Source organism: Crocodylus siamensis, chromosome 6 (genome assembly GCF_052110815.1).
Source record: "Crocodylus siamensis isolate JL-2025a chromosome 6, ASM5211081v1, whole genome shotgun sequence".
Lineage (NCBI taxonomy): Eukaryota > Metazoa > Chordata > Crocodylia > Crocodylidae > Crocodylus > Crocodylus siamensis.
Window position 1 is genome coordinate 25617137 of NC_143400.1, and position 13779 is coordinate 25630915.

At 52.3% G+C, this 13779-nt stretch overlaps 1 protein-coding gene across 1 annotated transcript; it reads left to right on the forward strand.

Moving 5' to 3' along the window:
* Positions 1-168: 168 nt before the first annotated feature.
* Positions 169-12659, forward strand: PARP2 (poly(ADP-ribose) polymerase 2). The gene is made up of 19 exons (XM_090051862.1): positions 169-223; positions 414-546; positions 619-737; positions 1461-1673; positions 2808-2954; positions 6014-6084; positions 6656-6706; positions 6807-6903; positions 7068-7143; positions 7235-7337; positions 7688-7844; positions 8305-8443; positions 8802-8865; positions 8975-9109; positions 9220-9347; positions 9454-9553; positions 9850-9948; positions 10290-10408; positions 12263-12659. The coding sequence occupies exons 2-19, from the start codon at positions 416-418 to the stop codon at positions 12420-12422; spliced, it is 2109 nt and encodes a 702-aa protein (XP_089907988.1). The 5' UTR covers positions 169-223; positions 414-415; the 3' UTR covers positions 12423-12659.
* Positions 12660-13779: the final 1120 nt, after the last annotated feature.

Below are 13779 nucleotides of genomic sequence, written 5' to 3' on the forward strand. Positions count from 1 at the left end.
CGCCCCGGGGCGCACTGAGCCGCACACGGAGCCAAAATTACCCGCGCGCCGTCCTCCCAGCAAGCCTCGCGCCGGGCATGCAAATCAGCGTCGCGTTTTGCATCCCACGCGCCAATCCGCGCCTGCCCCTCGGGGGGGGGGAGTCTTATGCGAATAAAGGGGCGGGGCCAGAGGGATTCGGACCTCCCCCTGCTTCCTGGTTCATTGGCGCACAGCTGTGGAGGTACAGGGGGTGTGATGAGTTCCTCCGAGGGGTGAAGGGGCTATGGGGTGCTGCAGACAGGGGGGTGCAGCACTCCCACCCGCGCATTCAGTTTCTCCCGGGAGAGCCACTGGGACAACGGGGGTTGTGCCACTCCCAGGAGAGTTTGTCCTGGGAGAGCGAATGTCCCTTCCCTCTTGTGCCTGTCCAGGGATGGGCCGCAAGCGGGCAGCGCCAGAGGCGGGCGACCTGGAGCTGGAGCTGCGCTGGGAGTGGCAGGATGCTGCCGGCACTTGGCATTGGTACTCCCCGGAGCAGAGCAGGGTGCTCACGCAGGCGGCCAGGTCAGTGCCGGGGAGTGGGCGGGCGGTGCCCCTGGGGCAGGTGGCTCTGACCTGGGCCTGCGCCTCTTGCAGGGCTGGGAAGCCCAGCGTGGACATCGGGGCCTGCGTGGACCTGAGAAGGATGGTGCAACAAGACACACAGACAGGGCAGGACAGACCCGTGGCAGCTGCTGTCCGGGACCAGGACTCCTGTGAGCGATTTGGGGGCTCCTGGCCATGCTGGATATTGGGGTCCCGGCCTTCCATTCCCAGGGGGCTGGTGCACTTGCCTGGCAGGGGAAACACCCTGATGGAGGCAACATGATGAAAATGGCAGGGTGTAGTGGAGGGGGCACCCTTGTCTGCTTGCGGGCACGACTCCCTACGAGGGCCTCGTAGTTAGCGTCCCACTGGCCAGATCCAGCGGGAGGATCTCGGCTACGCGCCGACTTTATGGAAATGGGAGACTCCTCCCTAGCTTGCTCCTGGAGCCGTACGGCTCGGGGCAAGCAAATTCGGGGGTATCTGAGCCCCAAGCCTCCAGGCTTGTACCTGAACATAGGATGCCTGCCAGAGGATCTGGAAATATCTGAAGCCCCAGGCTGAAAAATTTGGGGTGGAGGATACTTGCCGGTAGTATGGTTTTTGAAGGATGTAGGGCTGATCTGGCTAGTTTGACCGGATACATGAGAAATTTTAGTAAAATTAAAAAAGGTTGGCGTGGGGAAGCACCCTCTGTTGGCATCTTGCGCACCTGAGTCCTGCTTCTTGTCTGGGTCTTCCTCCCTCTGGGACTACAGGCTGCAGAGCCGCCGTGGGTGACAACCTGCTGCACGCCTGCGTCCTATTCCCACCCCTGTCTCCCTTGGGAGCAGGGAGTCCCCTGGCCATGCAGGGGCCACTGAGTGGTGGCGCATGTCTCCTGTGTGTCTCAGACTTCATCTGGCAGTGGCAGGGCGATGAGGAGGGGGACTGGCTCCCCTACCCTGCTGACACCTGCTTAGCTCTGGAGCGGGTGCGACGTGGGGAGGGGGAGCCAACCCTGCAGATGACTGTTGGCCGGACCCGCTACACGCTGGACACAGCCCAGATGACCCAGACCAACTTGAGAACCAGGTATCAACGCAAGATGGACCGCAGGGAGTCAGGTATGAGGGGAGGCCGGACCCCAATTATTCGGTGATTAAACCTAGAGAAGCAGGGCTGGTCACCTAGTACTGTCCCCCAGAACAGTGGGATCATCCCTATCCAAACCATCCTAAACAAATCCACTGTCTAACCCACGGGTCTGCAGAGCCATGTCGTCTGGCCTGTGGCTCTCCTCATGGGTCCAGAAATTTGGTGGTGGGGGAGAAGTGGCGATTTACCACTGCCACTGCTGCCCCAGAGTCAAATTTCCAAGCTTCATGTGGCTGGATTGGCCTTGCCAGGGCTGGCCTCACATGGAGGGATTGAGCTGAGGTCTATCCAGCTGCATGGGTGGGCCATTCCTTCATATGTTCAGCTGCTTCTGCACAGCTGTGTTGGGCCTCAGCCCCATGCAGTGGCATGAGCACTGGCTGGGCCATTTCTGCACAGCTGGATTGGGCCCTGGATGGGGCAGCATCACACACTGGATTGAGTCGGCAGACTGGATCAGGCTTGTGGACGAGTCCGGCACCATTCAGCCAGCCCACAGGCTGAAAAGTTTTGGTACTGCTGATCTAACCTGTTAGCAAAACTACAGTCAACCCTGACGCAGGCACAGGACATGAACACCCCACCTGCCATAGGTAAAGCAGGTGGGCAATGGCAGCCAATGTCCTGCTGCTCCGAGAGTTGCTAAAACACATTTGAGAGATCCCAGGAAAAGCCGTGCCCTCCTCTCCCTTCTACAGTGGAAGGCAAACACCCCAAACTCTGGAAGGGGCATGGGGTCTAGTGGTTAGAGAGACAGGCTGAGAGCCGGAGAAGATCCAGACTACAGTGATTCTTCCAGGGCCCAGCCCAGTTGGGCAGGTCTGGTCTAGCTGGTTCTGGGAGTCCTGGGCAAGATCATCTTTACTTCAGAGAGGAAATTCACTGCAGATTCAATGCTGCCCAGGTAGCTGGAGTCCTCTGAGATTGGAGACTCGCACCCTCCGAAGTGTCAGGATGACCACTGCCCAGCAGTGCCACGCAAGCATTAGGTGTCTTCACTGGGGTGGGACAGCTCAGGGTGTCTGGCATGAGATGCAGCCACTTCTAGGAGGGGCACCATCCCCTCCACTCTCTAATGCATGCTCTGTGCCCTCTCTCCATAGATGCAGTGGTTGATAATAAGGAATCTCAAGCGAGCTACACTCCCAGCTCCACAGCCCTCCAAGAGGCTCAAGCACTGAAGAGGTCCCGGAGTGGGGGGTCCATCCCAGACCCAGTGGCTAAAGAAGTCGATGGGGGAGAGGTCAAAGGTGAGAGCTTCAGTCCATCAGGACCATCTTGTCTGACTTCCCAGAAGGCAGAAAATCCTCCCCAGTTCCCTACCAGACTTGGCTTTGACTTGTTATGGCATTCTCTGTTAGGTAAAGGAGAGTCTTGAGTACAGAAACCCTCACAGTACTCACGTCTTTTTTTTTCTTTTTCCTTTTTGGTAAACCAAACAGACCTACTGCTGGTTGTCTCTTGTGGCCAGGCATTTCCTGCAGTCTTTGAATCAGTTTTTCATGATTCTTACCTGTATTGCTTCCAATTTTTGTACCTCATTTTAAATATGTGTGTGCAAGAAGCCACTAGTGTGGACAGAGATGGAATCCTCTTCCTCATCCGGGTTGCTCCGTCTGCTTTTAAAGATCAGCGTGGTCTTGGCTGTAGACAATCACACTGTGCTGGGAACTCATACTGGGTTTTTGCCTGCTCTTAGCCCACATCTTTCTCAGAGCCATTGCTTTCCCCTCCAGTATCCGTGTGCTTAGCTGCTAAAAGCCTGACTGTGTCAGATCTTTGCCTTTTTAATACAGCAAAGCAGCCGAAAGCTTGTCTACCTTTATCCCAACTACATAGTTGGTCCAGTAAAACAGTTCACCCTAAAAATCCTTGCCACTCGCATGATGTCACATAACATCACTCTTAGACTATTGCATAAAAACACGGACCACCTTCCCAGCAATACCCACCTAGCCACCATGGGCTAGCCACCATGGGCATTACCAGCTTATATACCAACATCCCTCACCAGGATGGCACCCAAGCCTGCCTTACCTATCTACAAGAGCAAGATTACAACTCAGAGTACAGAGCTAAAGGTATTATCGAACTTACACACACACACTTCATCCTCATAGGTAGCAACTTCACTTTTGGTAATCAACACTTCCTCCAGACCATGGGCAGAGCTCACACCTATTGTCTCCCTTTCCCTCTGATCCTCGCTGCCACATATTTGCATTTTCACAGACCTGCCTTTTGCATATTGGCTTCTATTCCATCCAGGAGAACACACACCACCAGCAGGCTCTCCCTATGCCTGAAGAAGAGTGTTTGTGCCCCATAAGCTTGCAAAAAATAATTTTTCCAACTATTTAGTTGGTCTAATAAAAGATATTGCATTTACCCAGAGAACCTTGACTGCATAAAAAATTTATCTTGGTAATTTGGGCCTAGCTCATCAGGTGATCCCAGCCACTCTGTCCAGTGGTCTAATCCTCATAAACCATTCCTTGGGCCAGCTGAAAACTCTCTTGACCAGTGATTCTGCATTTCCTTTTGGATCACCTGTGGAAATACCAAATACAGTTGTTTCTAGCCCTGGTCTGCATGGAACACCACTAAGAAACACTCCTGTTTGATGACTCTGTCACAAGCCAGCTGGGCACTGTGAGTATATCAATTTAGTTGCAGACTGACTGAGCAGTGCAACTTTATTAGCTACTGGGCTTTTTGGTTCGGGATCGAGGAGGTGATGTTGGGAAGGAAAGCAATGACAAGTTTCACGTAAAAAAGAATAAATTTTACTTATAACAACAAAAAATACAGTTTGCACATATGACAGTTAGTAAAAAGGTTAAGCTAATAAACAGACAATATAACAATACAGATTAAAATTGACAGTGATAATAAAACAGATAAAGACATTAACCAAGAGTTCTCACTTGATTAGCAACTTACCGATAGTTTCTCAGTTAGAAGATACACATCAAGTTGATTTAACGAAGTTAGACGTGTCTGAATGGGGCTGTCAGAGGGGGAAGGTCCTTCAGTCAGGATCTGGTTTTCGCTATGGGACAGGAATGACCCTTCGTTCCATCCTTTCCTGAGCGTTACTTAATGTGGGTGGGTTTTTTCCTGTTTATGCTAATTTTTTGGTTATATAGGTATTCATAGTGTTACTTCATAGCTGTTATCTTATGGGATTAAAAGGTGTTAAAAATCATTACAATAAGTTACTGCCTAAGCTTGAGTTTATTCAATAAGCAGATTATACCACATCACTTTGGGGTCTGAGGTTAACATGTCCCCACCTAAGTTCAACCCACTATGTTAATTATGCCTTGTGATTATGTTTGTTGATTTTTTTTACTGACTAAGCAAAATTTTATAAATCAGCTACACCTGCGGTTATAATTTTCAGTTCTACTTTTTAAAGTTCATGCTGTCTGAAGATTAGTATAAAAAGCTATATATATAATTTCTCCAGACAGACAGGAAACTACTCCATAAGCTACCGTTTCAGATACCTTCAAAAAGCAGATTTCTTTTTGTTTTTAACTCTTCTAGTTCTGGCCATCACAATTCTCCACCGACTGCTAGTTTCTGTGGTCTGTCAATGGATTTTATGGATACGCTATACCACTGATTTTTTTTTTTTAAATTGCAGCCCTGCATGCTGCCTAATCAAATCTCTTCCCAAAGTCTAGTATATTCATAGGAGACATTGTAATCAATAAAACTAGCAATCTTGTCAAAGAATGAAATCAAGACAGTTGGACAGGTCTTATTTTCCATGAAACCATGCTGACTGGCAACAAACTGTGTTCCTGCACTTTACCTCTTTATCATTCGAGTTCTATATGAGCTTTCTCTTTATTTTGTTTGATATTAAACTAAGCCACACACAGTTATCCAGGCACAGCCTTATCACTGCCTTAAGGATTCCAAGGTGAATTAAAAATGAACATCGGGAGAGCACTCCTGGGCCAATTGTTTTAGACCTCTTGGGTGCAAGTTATAGAGGCTTGCTGATTTAACTGTATGTACCTTTACTGAATGTCGTCCAACATCTTTCTTAGTAACTAATGGGTTGAAAGTACTTCATCCTTTTTGTGTTGTGTGCATAGGTCACCTGTTTCTTTCTAGATACCAAACAAGTATTTATGAAACACTTCTGCCTATTCTGTATCGTTATTTAAAATGCTGCTGTCTGCACTTAGCAACGGGCCTATGAGGTTTGCTGTGGTGTTTCTGACTTTAATCTGTGGAAACATACCAGGAATCCTGAGCCTTGCAGCCCTTATTCTATTTCTGTCTCCCTTAGAGGCCGTTAAGACCCTAGTAATGAAGGGGAAAGCACCAGTGGATCCCGAGTGCTCTGCTAAGCTTGGGAAGGTAACATGATCCACCCCGAGCCAGCCAGTCCCCCCACCCAGGGTTCGGATCAGGGTCACCACCCCATAGAAGGGAAAGACCCTTGGGACCTGATGGGAGATGACACCCCCAGAAGAAGACTCAGGGCTGGATTAACCCTTTAGTGGGCCTTAGGCAAACAAACTCTTAGGCCCTGGTCTGGTCGAGACCCTCCCCCACCACCACCCTACCCCAGTGCTGCCACCCATGAGGAGTAGGGCTGGGAGCTGCTGCAGCTGTGGTGGCAAAGCCAGCAGAGAGGAGGGGAAAGGAAGGGAGGTGGATGGGGGCCATTCACACCTCCGCCCTAGAGAGAAGGACTGGGGCCCTTAGGCATGTGCCAAGTTGCCTATGTGTTAATCTGGCTCTGGGAAGACCCGTCTCCTATCTTGTATTCCCAGCCATTTCCCTACCCTGGGACTGGAAAGAACCTGGTTCTCCCTAGAGGATAAAGACCCCTACCCTGCCCACCCAAACCATTTCCCGCCCCCATCCCACCCCAGCCCCCCTTTGTGCTATGTCTGTTTGCAGAATAGACTCTCTTGTCTCCCAGGCTCATGTGTACTGTGAGGAGGATGACGTCTATGATGTGATGCTGAACCAGGTGAGTTCAGCAGTGCATTTCTGCTCTTCAGTGACTGTTTCTGCTATGGCCCCTCAGCATGGGATGCTGGTAACTGTCTCTCTCCTCCCCACGGACACAGACGAACCTCCAGTTCAACAACAACAAGTTCTACATCATCCAGCTCCTGGAGGATGATGGGCAGCGGAGCTACAGTGTCTGGATGCGGTGGGGGCGAGGTGAGCTGGGGCACCTGGGCTAGGGTGGGGTGTGGAAGCATGTGGAACTGGCTGGCTTTGGTCTCTCAGGGGCAGGGTGTGGGCACTGGGAGGATGGGAATGTTATTTGGGAACATAGTCCCACTCCCCACGACCCCATGACCAGGTCTCTTCTGTCTCTGCAGTGGGGCGTCCAGGCCAGCACACGCTAGTATCCTGTGCTGGGGATCTTGCCAAAGCCAAGGAAGTCTTCACCAAGAAGTGAGTGTCTGCTTACACTGCCCTGGGTGCATCCCTTTCCCCCTACCTAGACGTGCCTGAACTGCCATCAGACCTTCCTGTCCGTCTCCAGGTTTCTGGATAAGACAAAGAACAGCTGGCCCAGTCGGGGCAGCTTCCAGAAGGTGCCAGGCAAATACGACCTGCTGCATATGGACTACCAGGTCCACGGTCCAGTGAGTCTCCCAGAACTGCAGTGACCCACCACCCCTTCCCATACAGTCTTCTGCACGTGGACTCCCAGCCCCACTGCCCAGCAAATACCACCTCAGGCCCCCCTCCACCATGCATAGCCTGCTGCACAAGGACTGCCCAGCCCCATCTGTCTTGGCATTTTCCCCAGGTCTCTCCCACCAGCACCCCTATCCCATGACCCTGGGGGCTGTGGGGGGCACTTTGACCCTGCTGGTGAGGGAGTCTACCAGCCTCTATCCGGATCTGGCACCAACCAGGGTAGGGTTTTATTTAGGCCTGTAGGTAGGAGACCTGTGCCCTACTATGACCTCTGCTTCCCTGTGCTCCCCAGGATGAGGAAAGCCACCCTGAGAAGGCAATGTCCCAAGCCAAACCAGCCTCCCAACTTGACCCCCGCGTGCAGGCACTGGTGGAGCTCATCTGTAACATCCAGACCATGGAGGAGATGGTGATTGAGATGAAGTATGACACTAGGAAGGCCCCACTGGGTGAGAACCCCTCCCACCCCCCAACCAAATCTCTGCACTTCACCCTGCAACATATTCCCACCTCTTCCTTTCTCCTTCCTATGGGGAGTTGGCTGGTTTCTAGGCTCCCCCTGAGTTGTAACCTTTATAGTCCCTCCCAGAGCATGGATGGGCCCTGCTGGGGGGTTCTGTGTGGTACCAAATAGGAAAATAGGGGAGGGGAGAGGGTATTGGAGGGCACAGGAGTGAATACTGCTTGTGCACAAGTGTTTCACAAGTGCTTGTGAGAGCACGTCGGGGGGATCCCAGGGAGTCTTCCGATGCCTTGGAGCAGGCAGGGGAGGCTTCTGGAGGTTTTGTGTATGGTTGCATGCCGAAATATTTGTTTTCTTCAAGAGGCCTGTCAGGCAAAGGGGTTGCTGGAGGGCACGGGTGGTGGTCTGGTGGCTCTGACCTACCCTCTCCCCCACCCTACCCTCAGGGAAGCTGACAGCAGAGCAGATCCGGGCTGGGTACCGCTCGCTGCAGAAGGTGGAGGCATGTCTGCAAGAGGGAAGCACTGGCCGGGCCCTGCTGGATGCCTGCAACGAATTCTACACCCGCATCCCGCACGACTTCGGGTCAGGCCCCCTGCACAGACCCCCACCCCACAGACTGGCTCTATCCCCTGGCCTCTCTGCCAGCCCTGCGGGGTAGGGGGAATATCCTGGCAGCACTGGGGTCTCCTTTCTCCTTGCCAGGTTCAAGGCCCCTCCTCTTTTCTTTCTTGCTGTCTTGGTGAGTGTTATGGTTCTTGCCCCGGGGTCCCCACAAATGAGTTTCAAGGCCTTCTTACCTCCCACCCTGGATCTATGCTGTGTTTTCCTCCTTGCTCTATTTTCTACCCCCATGGCTTTGTCCAGGGCAGGAAGTGATGAGCTGTGTATGTAATGCACCCCCTTCCCCAGCTTGCTCTCTCCTGGTGTCCTGCCCCTGCAGGCTCCGAACACCCCCAATGATCCGGACGAAGCAGGAGCTGCAGGAAAAGATGCAGCTGCTGGAGGTAAGGAGGCAGTTGGGTGAGCTGACAGGTGCATGCATGCGCGTGTGTGTGTATGTGTGTGGACATGAGAGAGAGATGCCTTCTAATCTTGTCTCTTCCCCCACCCCAGGCCCTGGGCGAGATTGAAATTGCTATCAAGCTAGTGTGCTCAGAGAGGCAGGACCACGAGCACCCGCTGGACCGGCACTACCACAGACTGGGCTGCGAGTTGTGTGCCCTGGACAGGGACACCCACGATTTCCAGGTGGGGAGGTCAGGCTGGGGAGAGGGCACCTGGGCTGCGGGTCCCTGGGGCAGGGGTGAGCAGCTTGGGCTCTGTGGCTCACTGCCCATCCCCTTTTGTGCCTTCACCAGGTGCTGGAGCAGTACCTGCTGACCACCCATGCACCCACCCACCGGGACTACTCCATGGAGCTGCTGGAGGCCTTTGCCCTGCGCCGCCCATCTGAGGAGACGACTTTCCGCGCTGACCTTCCCAACAGGTCGGGGTGCTGCTGGGTGCAGGGGAGAGGTCACTGGTATCCCAGCCTGTTGGGCAGGGAGGTGGAATAGGGCTCACCCCTTCTGTTGCTTTCTATCCCCTGGCAGGGTGTTGCTGTGGCATGGCTCCCGGCTGGGCAACTGGATGGGCATCCTGAGCCAGGGGCTGCGGATCGCACCCCCAGAGGCTCCTATGACTGGCTACATGGTGAGTGATGCCCCATCTGCTCCGACCAGGCCGCCCGGCCTCCGGGATCAGATCCCCTGAGCCCAATAGACCCTCAGCCTCTCACCCTCCAGTGTCTCATTTTCTAATCCTTCCTTCCCCTTTCCTTTTTTGATCTGTGGAGCCCTCAGTCGTGGTGTCCCTGCCTTGGACCCTACTCCAGTTCTGGTTTCCCCCCATCCATATGTTTCTCTAGAGCCCCCGGTCTCAGTATCCCCACCGCTCTGTGTTTCTCACTGCACCCAGCCCTGGTCTCTCTCTGTCTCATCTTCCCTCAGTTTGGGAGAGGCATCTACTTTGCTGACATGTCCTCCAAGAGTGCCAACTACTGCTTTGCTTCCCGTCAGAAGGATGTGGGGCTCCTGCTGCTGTCAGAGGTGAGAACTGGGCAACAATGAGCTGATATTTCAGCCTCAAAGACAGGGAGTGGTTCACAGTGTCTGTGCCTGGGCAGTGAAGCTCTCCTCTGCTTCAGAGCCAGCTGTATTGCAGGGAGCAATCCCAGCTCTGGGGGAGACTGTGTCACAGCTTAGGACTCCCAGGTGCTATCCCAGCTCTGGGAGGGGAGAAGAGGCCAGTGCAGTAGAGCAGGAGGGAACTGGGATCTTCCTGCTTCCTATCTCAGCTCTGGGAGGGGAAGGAGCTGGAAGCCAGGACACCCAGCTTCCATCCTTGGCTCTGAAGGAAGGTTGGTCTCCATTGCCCTCTCCTGTCACAGGTGGCCTTGGGTGAGTGCAACGAGCTGTTGGAGGCTAATGCTGATGCCCAAAAGCTCTTGAACGGGAAGCACAGCACGAAGGGGATGGGGAAGATGGCTCCTGCTAACAACACCAAGCTGTGAGTATCCCCTGCTTGAGGAACAAAGCTGCTCCTCCTGACCCCCATCTGCCAAGGAGAGCGTGCGGGGCAGGGGTGCCGTGGTCATGGCTGGAGAAATTCCCTGCTTTTGTCACGGCAACAGGAGAGGAAGTTGCATCCAGAAGCTGCTCTGAGATCGTGGACGCCATGGGGCGGAGACAGTTTGTCTGTCTGGCTGCCTGTCTGGAGGCTGTTCCACCCTAGGCTTGGGGACTTGTGTCCAAGGCTGGAGGTCCCAGAAGTGACTCTTTTATCCACAGGGTTGTTACTTTCCTTCTGTCTCCTATATTTTATACTTGTGAATGTCATGCCATTTTCTCTAGTCCTCCACATCATCCAAGCCTGACTTTTGATATCCTGGTCCTCCTCTGCATTGACAATGCCTCCTACCTCTGTCCGCAGTAGGTTTCATCAACACAATCCCACCTTGTTTTCATTAATAACCTTGGCCAAATCACACTGGTTCCAAGTCCGGTGCTTGAGGAGCTCTACTAATAACTTGTCCCATTCCAGCGAGCCCCTTTTCAGTCGTCGTCATCATCATCACCACCACCCTTGTAGCTAGTGCCGTGCCCACTTTGAGTTGTCTTAACAATCCTCAGTTTGACTAAGGTCACCCAGGTGCTGCCATCTTTGGATGCTTGACTGAAGGCCATGTAGATATTTCCTACGTGGTATTTGGATAGGCATTTCCTTTGTCTAGAATCTTTGGCTTATAGTCTCAAAAACTGCCATTAGGTCACTTGGACACAATAGCAAACCCACATGCGGTCTATCCACTCTTCCATTTATCTCCATCTCTTTTAGTCTTTCCCACAGAACTTGTTTCAAAGCCTGGCATGCTTTTGACATCAGACTAAAGAGCCCTGTACTCACCTGGATTGTTAATTTGCGTCCTCTTTCTTAAAATGGGCATCCTAGCCATATCATTTGACACCCATAGATTTGCTGTCTAAGCATGTGTAAATAGATCTACCTGCCACTTGGTGTGCTGGTGCTTTCAGAATTTTAGGGTGGGGAGCATTGGGCCATGCCTGTTTTGAGGTCGCTTCTGTACATGATTATCCACTCTGCCTTGGCCTCTGTGGCCAACATGGTTCACGCCAGACTGAAAACAAACAAAGTAACACTGGCTTTTGGAGTCGTACCAAAATGATCCTTACTGTCCACCACACCCTCATTGAGTATTTATGGTCTCACTGCTGCTTTCCGGGTTCTCTTGCTTATGTAGCTGAAGAATATTTTCTTGTGTAAGCATTCGTTGCAAGATCAAACTCAGTTTGACATTCAGATTCATAGAAGTTTAGGGCTGGAAGGGACCTCATGAGATCATTGGGTCCAGCCCCCCTGCTGTGGACAAGGAAGACTGCTGGGTTCAAATAACATTGAACAGTTCTTGCTATCCTGATGCTCCCTGACCCTTTTTTTTTTTTTCCATCTCCTTTTTAAGGGGAAGAATGTAGAGGGAAAGTTAAATTCCCTCCTGCCCATTATAGAATTTTTTTTGGCAGTGGGGGAAAGGCAGAGAGAGACTATGCATCTCTTCCCCCCCCCCCCCCGCCCCCCAATCGTTTTTTTCCAGCCAAGTTCTGTGTGCAAATAAACTGAGTTTGCTGTAGGAACCTGTGCCAGGCTTGGCATGAAGGAGTTTCCTCTTTCAGAAACATCCTTTTGTTCTTAGCCCACAACAGCCATGGGGGAGGTTCTCCACAGTTGCAAATGTAGTTGGATTCCAGCAGGGTCTGGGATATAACTGAAAAAAAGGGGTTCAAAGCAGGGAGCTTTTGTCTGTGAGGCCTGAAGATTTCAGTTGTTGTCATTTTCTTGTGGCAGGGATGGTATTGTGGTCCCTCTAGGACCAGCTGTGGACACCGGTGTGGTGAACCCCCATGGCTACACCCTGAACTACAATGAATTCATCATCTATGACCCATGCCAGGTGCGCATGCGCTACCTGCTCAAGGTGCGCTTCAACTTCACGCAGCTGTGGTAAGGCAGACAGTGCCCAGGCCCATCCTCCATCATGGAGGAGTCGGGATGACAGCTGCCCTCCTGCTTTCAGCTTTCACACTGCACAAAGGAGGACTTTGAACATTTATCTGTGCTATTTTCTCACCCCAGCAGGAGGGCAACCAAAGTAAGCAAGTGGTTTTTACAGTAGTGGTTGATTTGCAATGACGAGTTTCCAGTCATTTCACATTTATAATAAATTTAATAGTGACAGAGCAAAGCTGCGTCCTGGTTCTAAGCTCTACGACACATCAGGTTGGTGACTACACGGTTAGCAAAAGGGAAGAGAGTATGGCAGTGCTTCACAGGGTGTTGGGGTGCTCTGGAGTCCCGTGAGATCCTTTGAAGGGTGCTGCAAGAAGTGTGAGGAGATAAGCAGATACGGGCAGGCTCAGGCTCTCCTTGCCTAGCTGCTCCTCTGCCCCCACTGCCAGCTCCCTCTTCAAGGAAGTAAGCCCTGCAATAAATACATTTAGTTTCTCAAATGGAGTGCTGCTCCATTCACTGAAGTTGTGGAGGGGTGTCTTGAGTACCAGGAGGGGTGCCATGAGTTTCAGGAAGTTGAGAACCACTGGTTTGTGGCACATGCTACAACAATGCTAGCTGTAATCACGAGGGGCAATGCTGTACCACAGCCCCTTTCCCGTTTCCTGTTCCACATGCTTGGAAAAAGCCCCAGAGCCCTTCTGGGAAGGCTAAGCCAGCTAAGCCTTTTGGGAACTACCCCACCCTGGGTAACCTCCCACAAGTTACATGCCAGGGTTTCTCCATCAGCTACCAGGAAGCAGGTTTCAGGTGTCAGTTGTTTAACAGGATGGGGGGAAGTCCTCCCCGTCCTCCTCCATGGGAACCCAGGCATCTGGGCTCTGATCCCCTCCGTCCCACGTCACTAGATCTCCCTTCCTTGAGCTGGAGGGAGTCCTGGTTCTCGGACCTGCTTTGTTTAATGTGGGGAAAAGAACCCAGGAGTCCAGGATTTAGGTCCCCTCCTCCTTCATAACTTACTAGACCCCCTTCCCCTCCCGTGCTGGGAATAGATCTCCGGTGTCTGGGTTCCCAGCCTCACCCCAGCTGGACTGATTCTGATACCAACTGGAGCCAAGACCAGATTAAATCAGCTGCTCCTCATTTCAGTGACAGAAAATGCAAGGGTTGGGAACTCGGGGTTCTCTCCATAGATCCGGGAGGGGGGAATTGGCTCTAGCAGGTTGGAGCAGGGCTTGAAGCCAGGAGTCCTGGGTCCTAACCTTTGGCTCCTACTTCTCTGGGGCCCTGGGGATATGTCTGTGTCTCTTCCTCAATCTCCTTAAAAGAATGAGGCAGGACTATGAATCTCATAC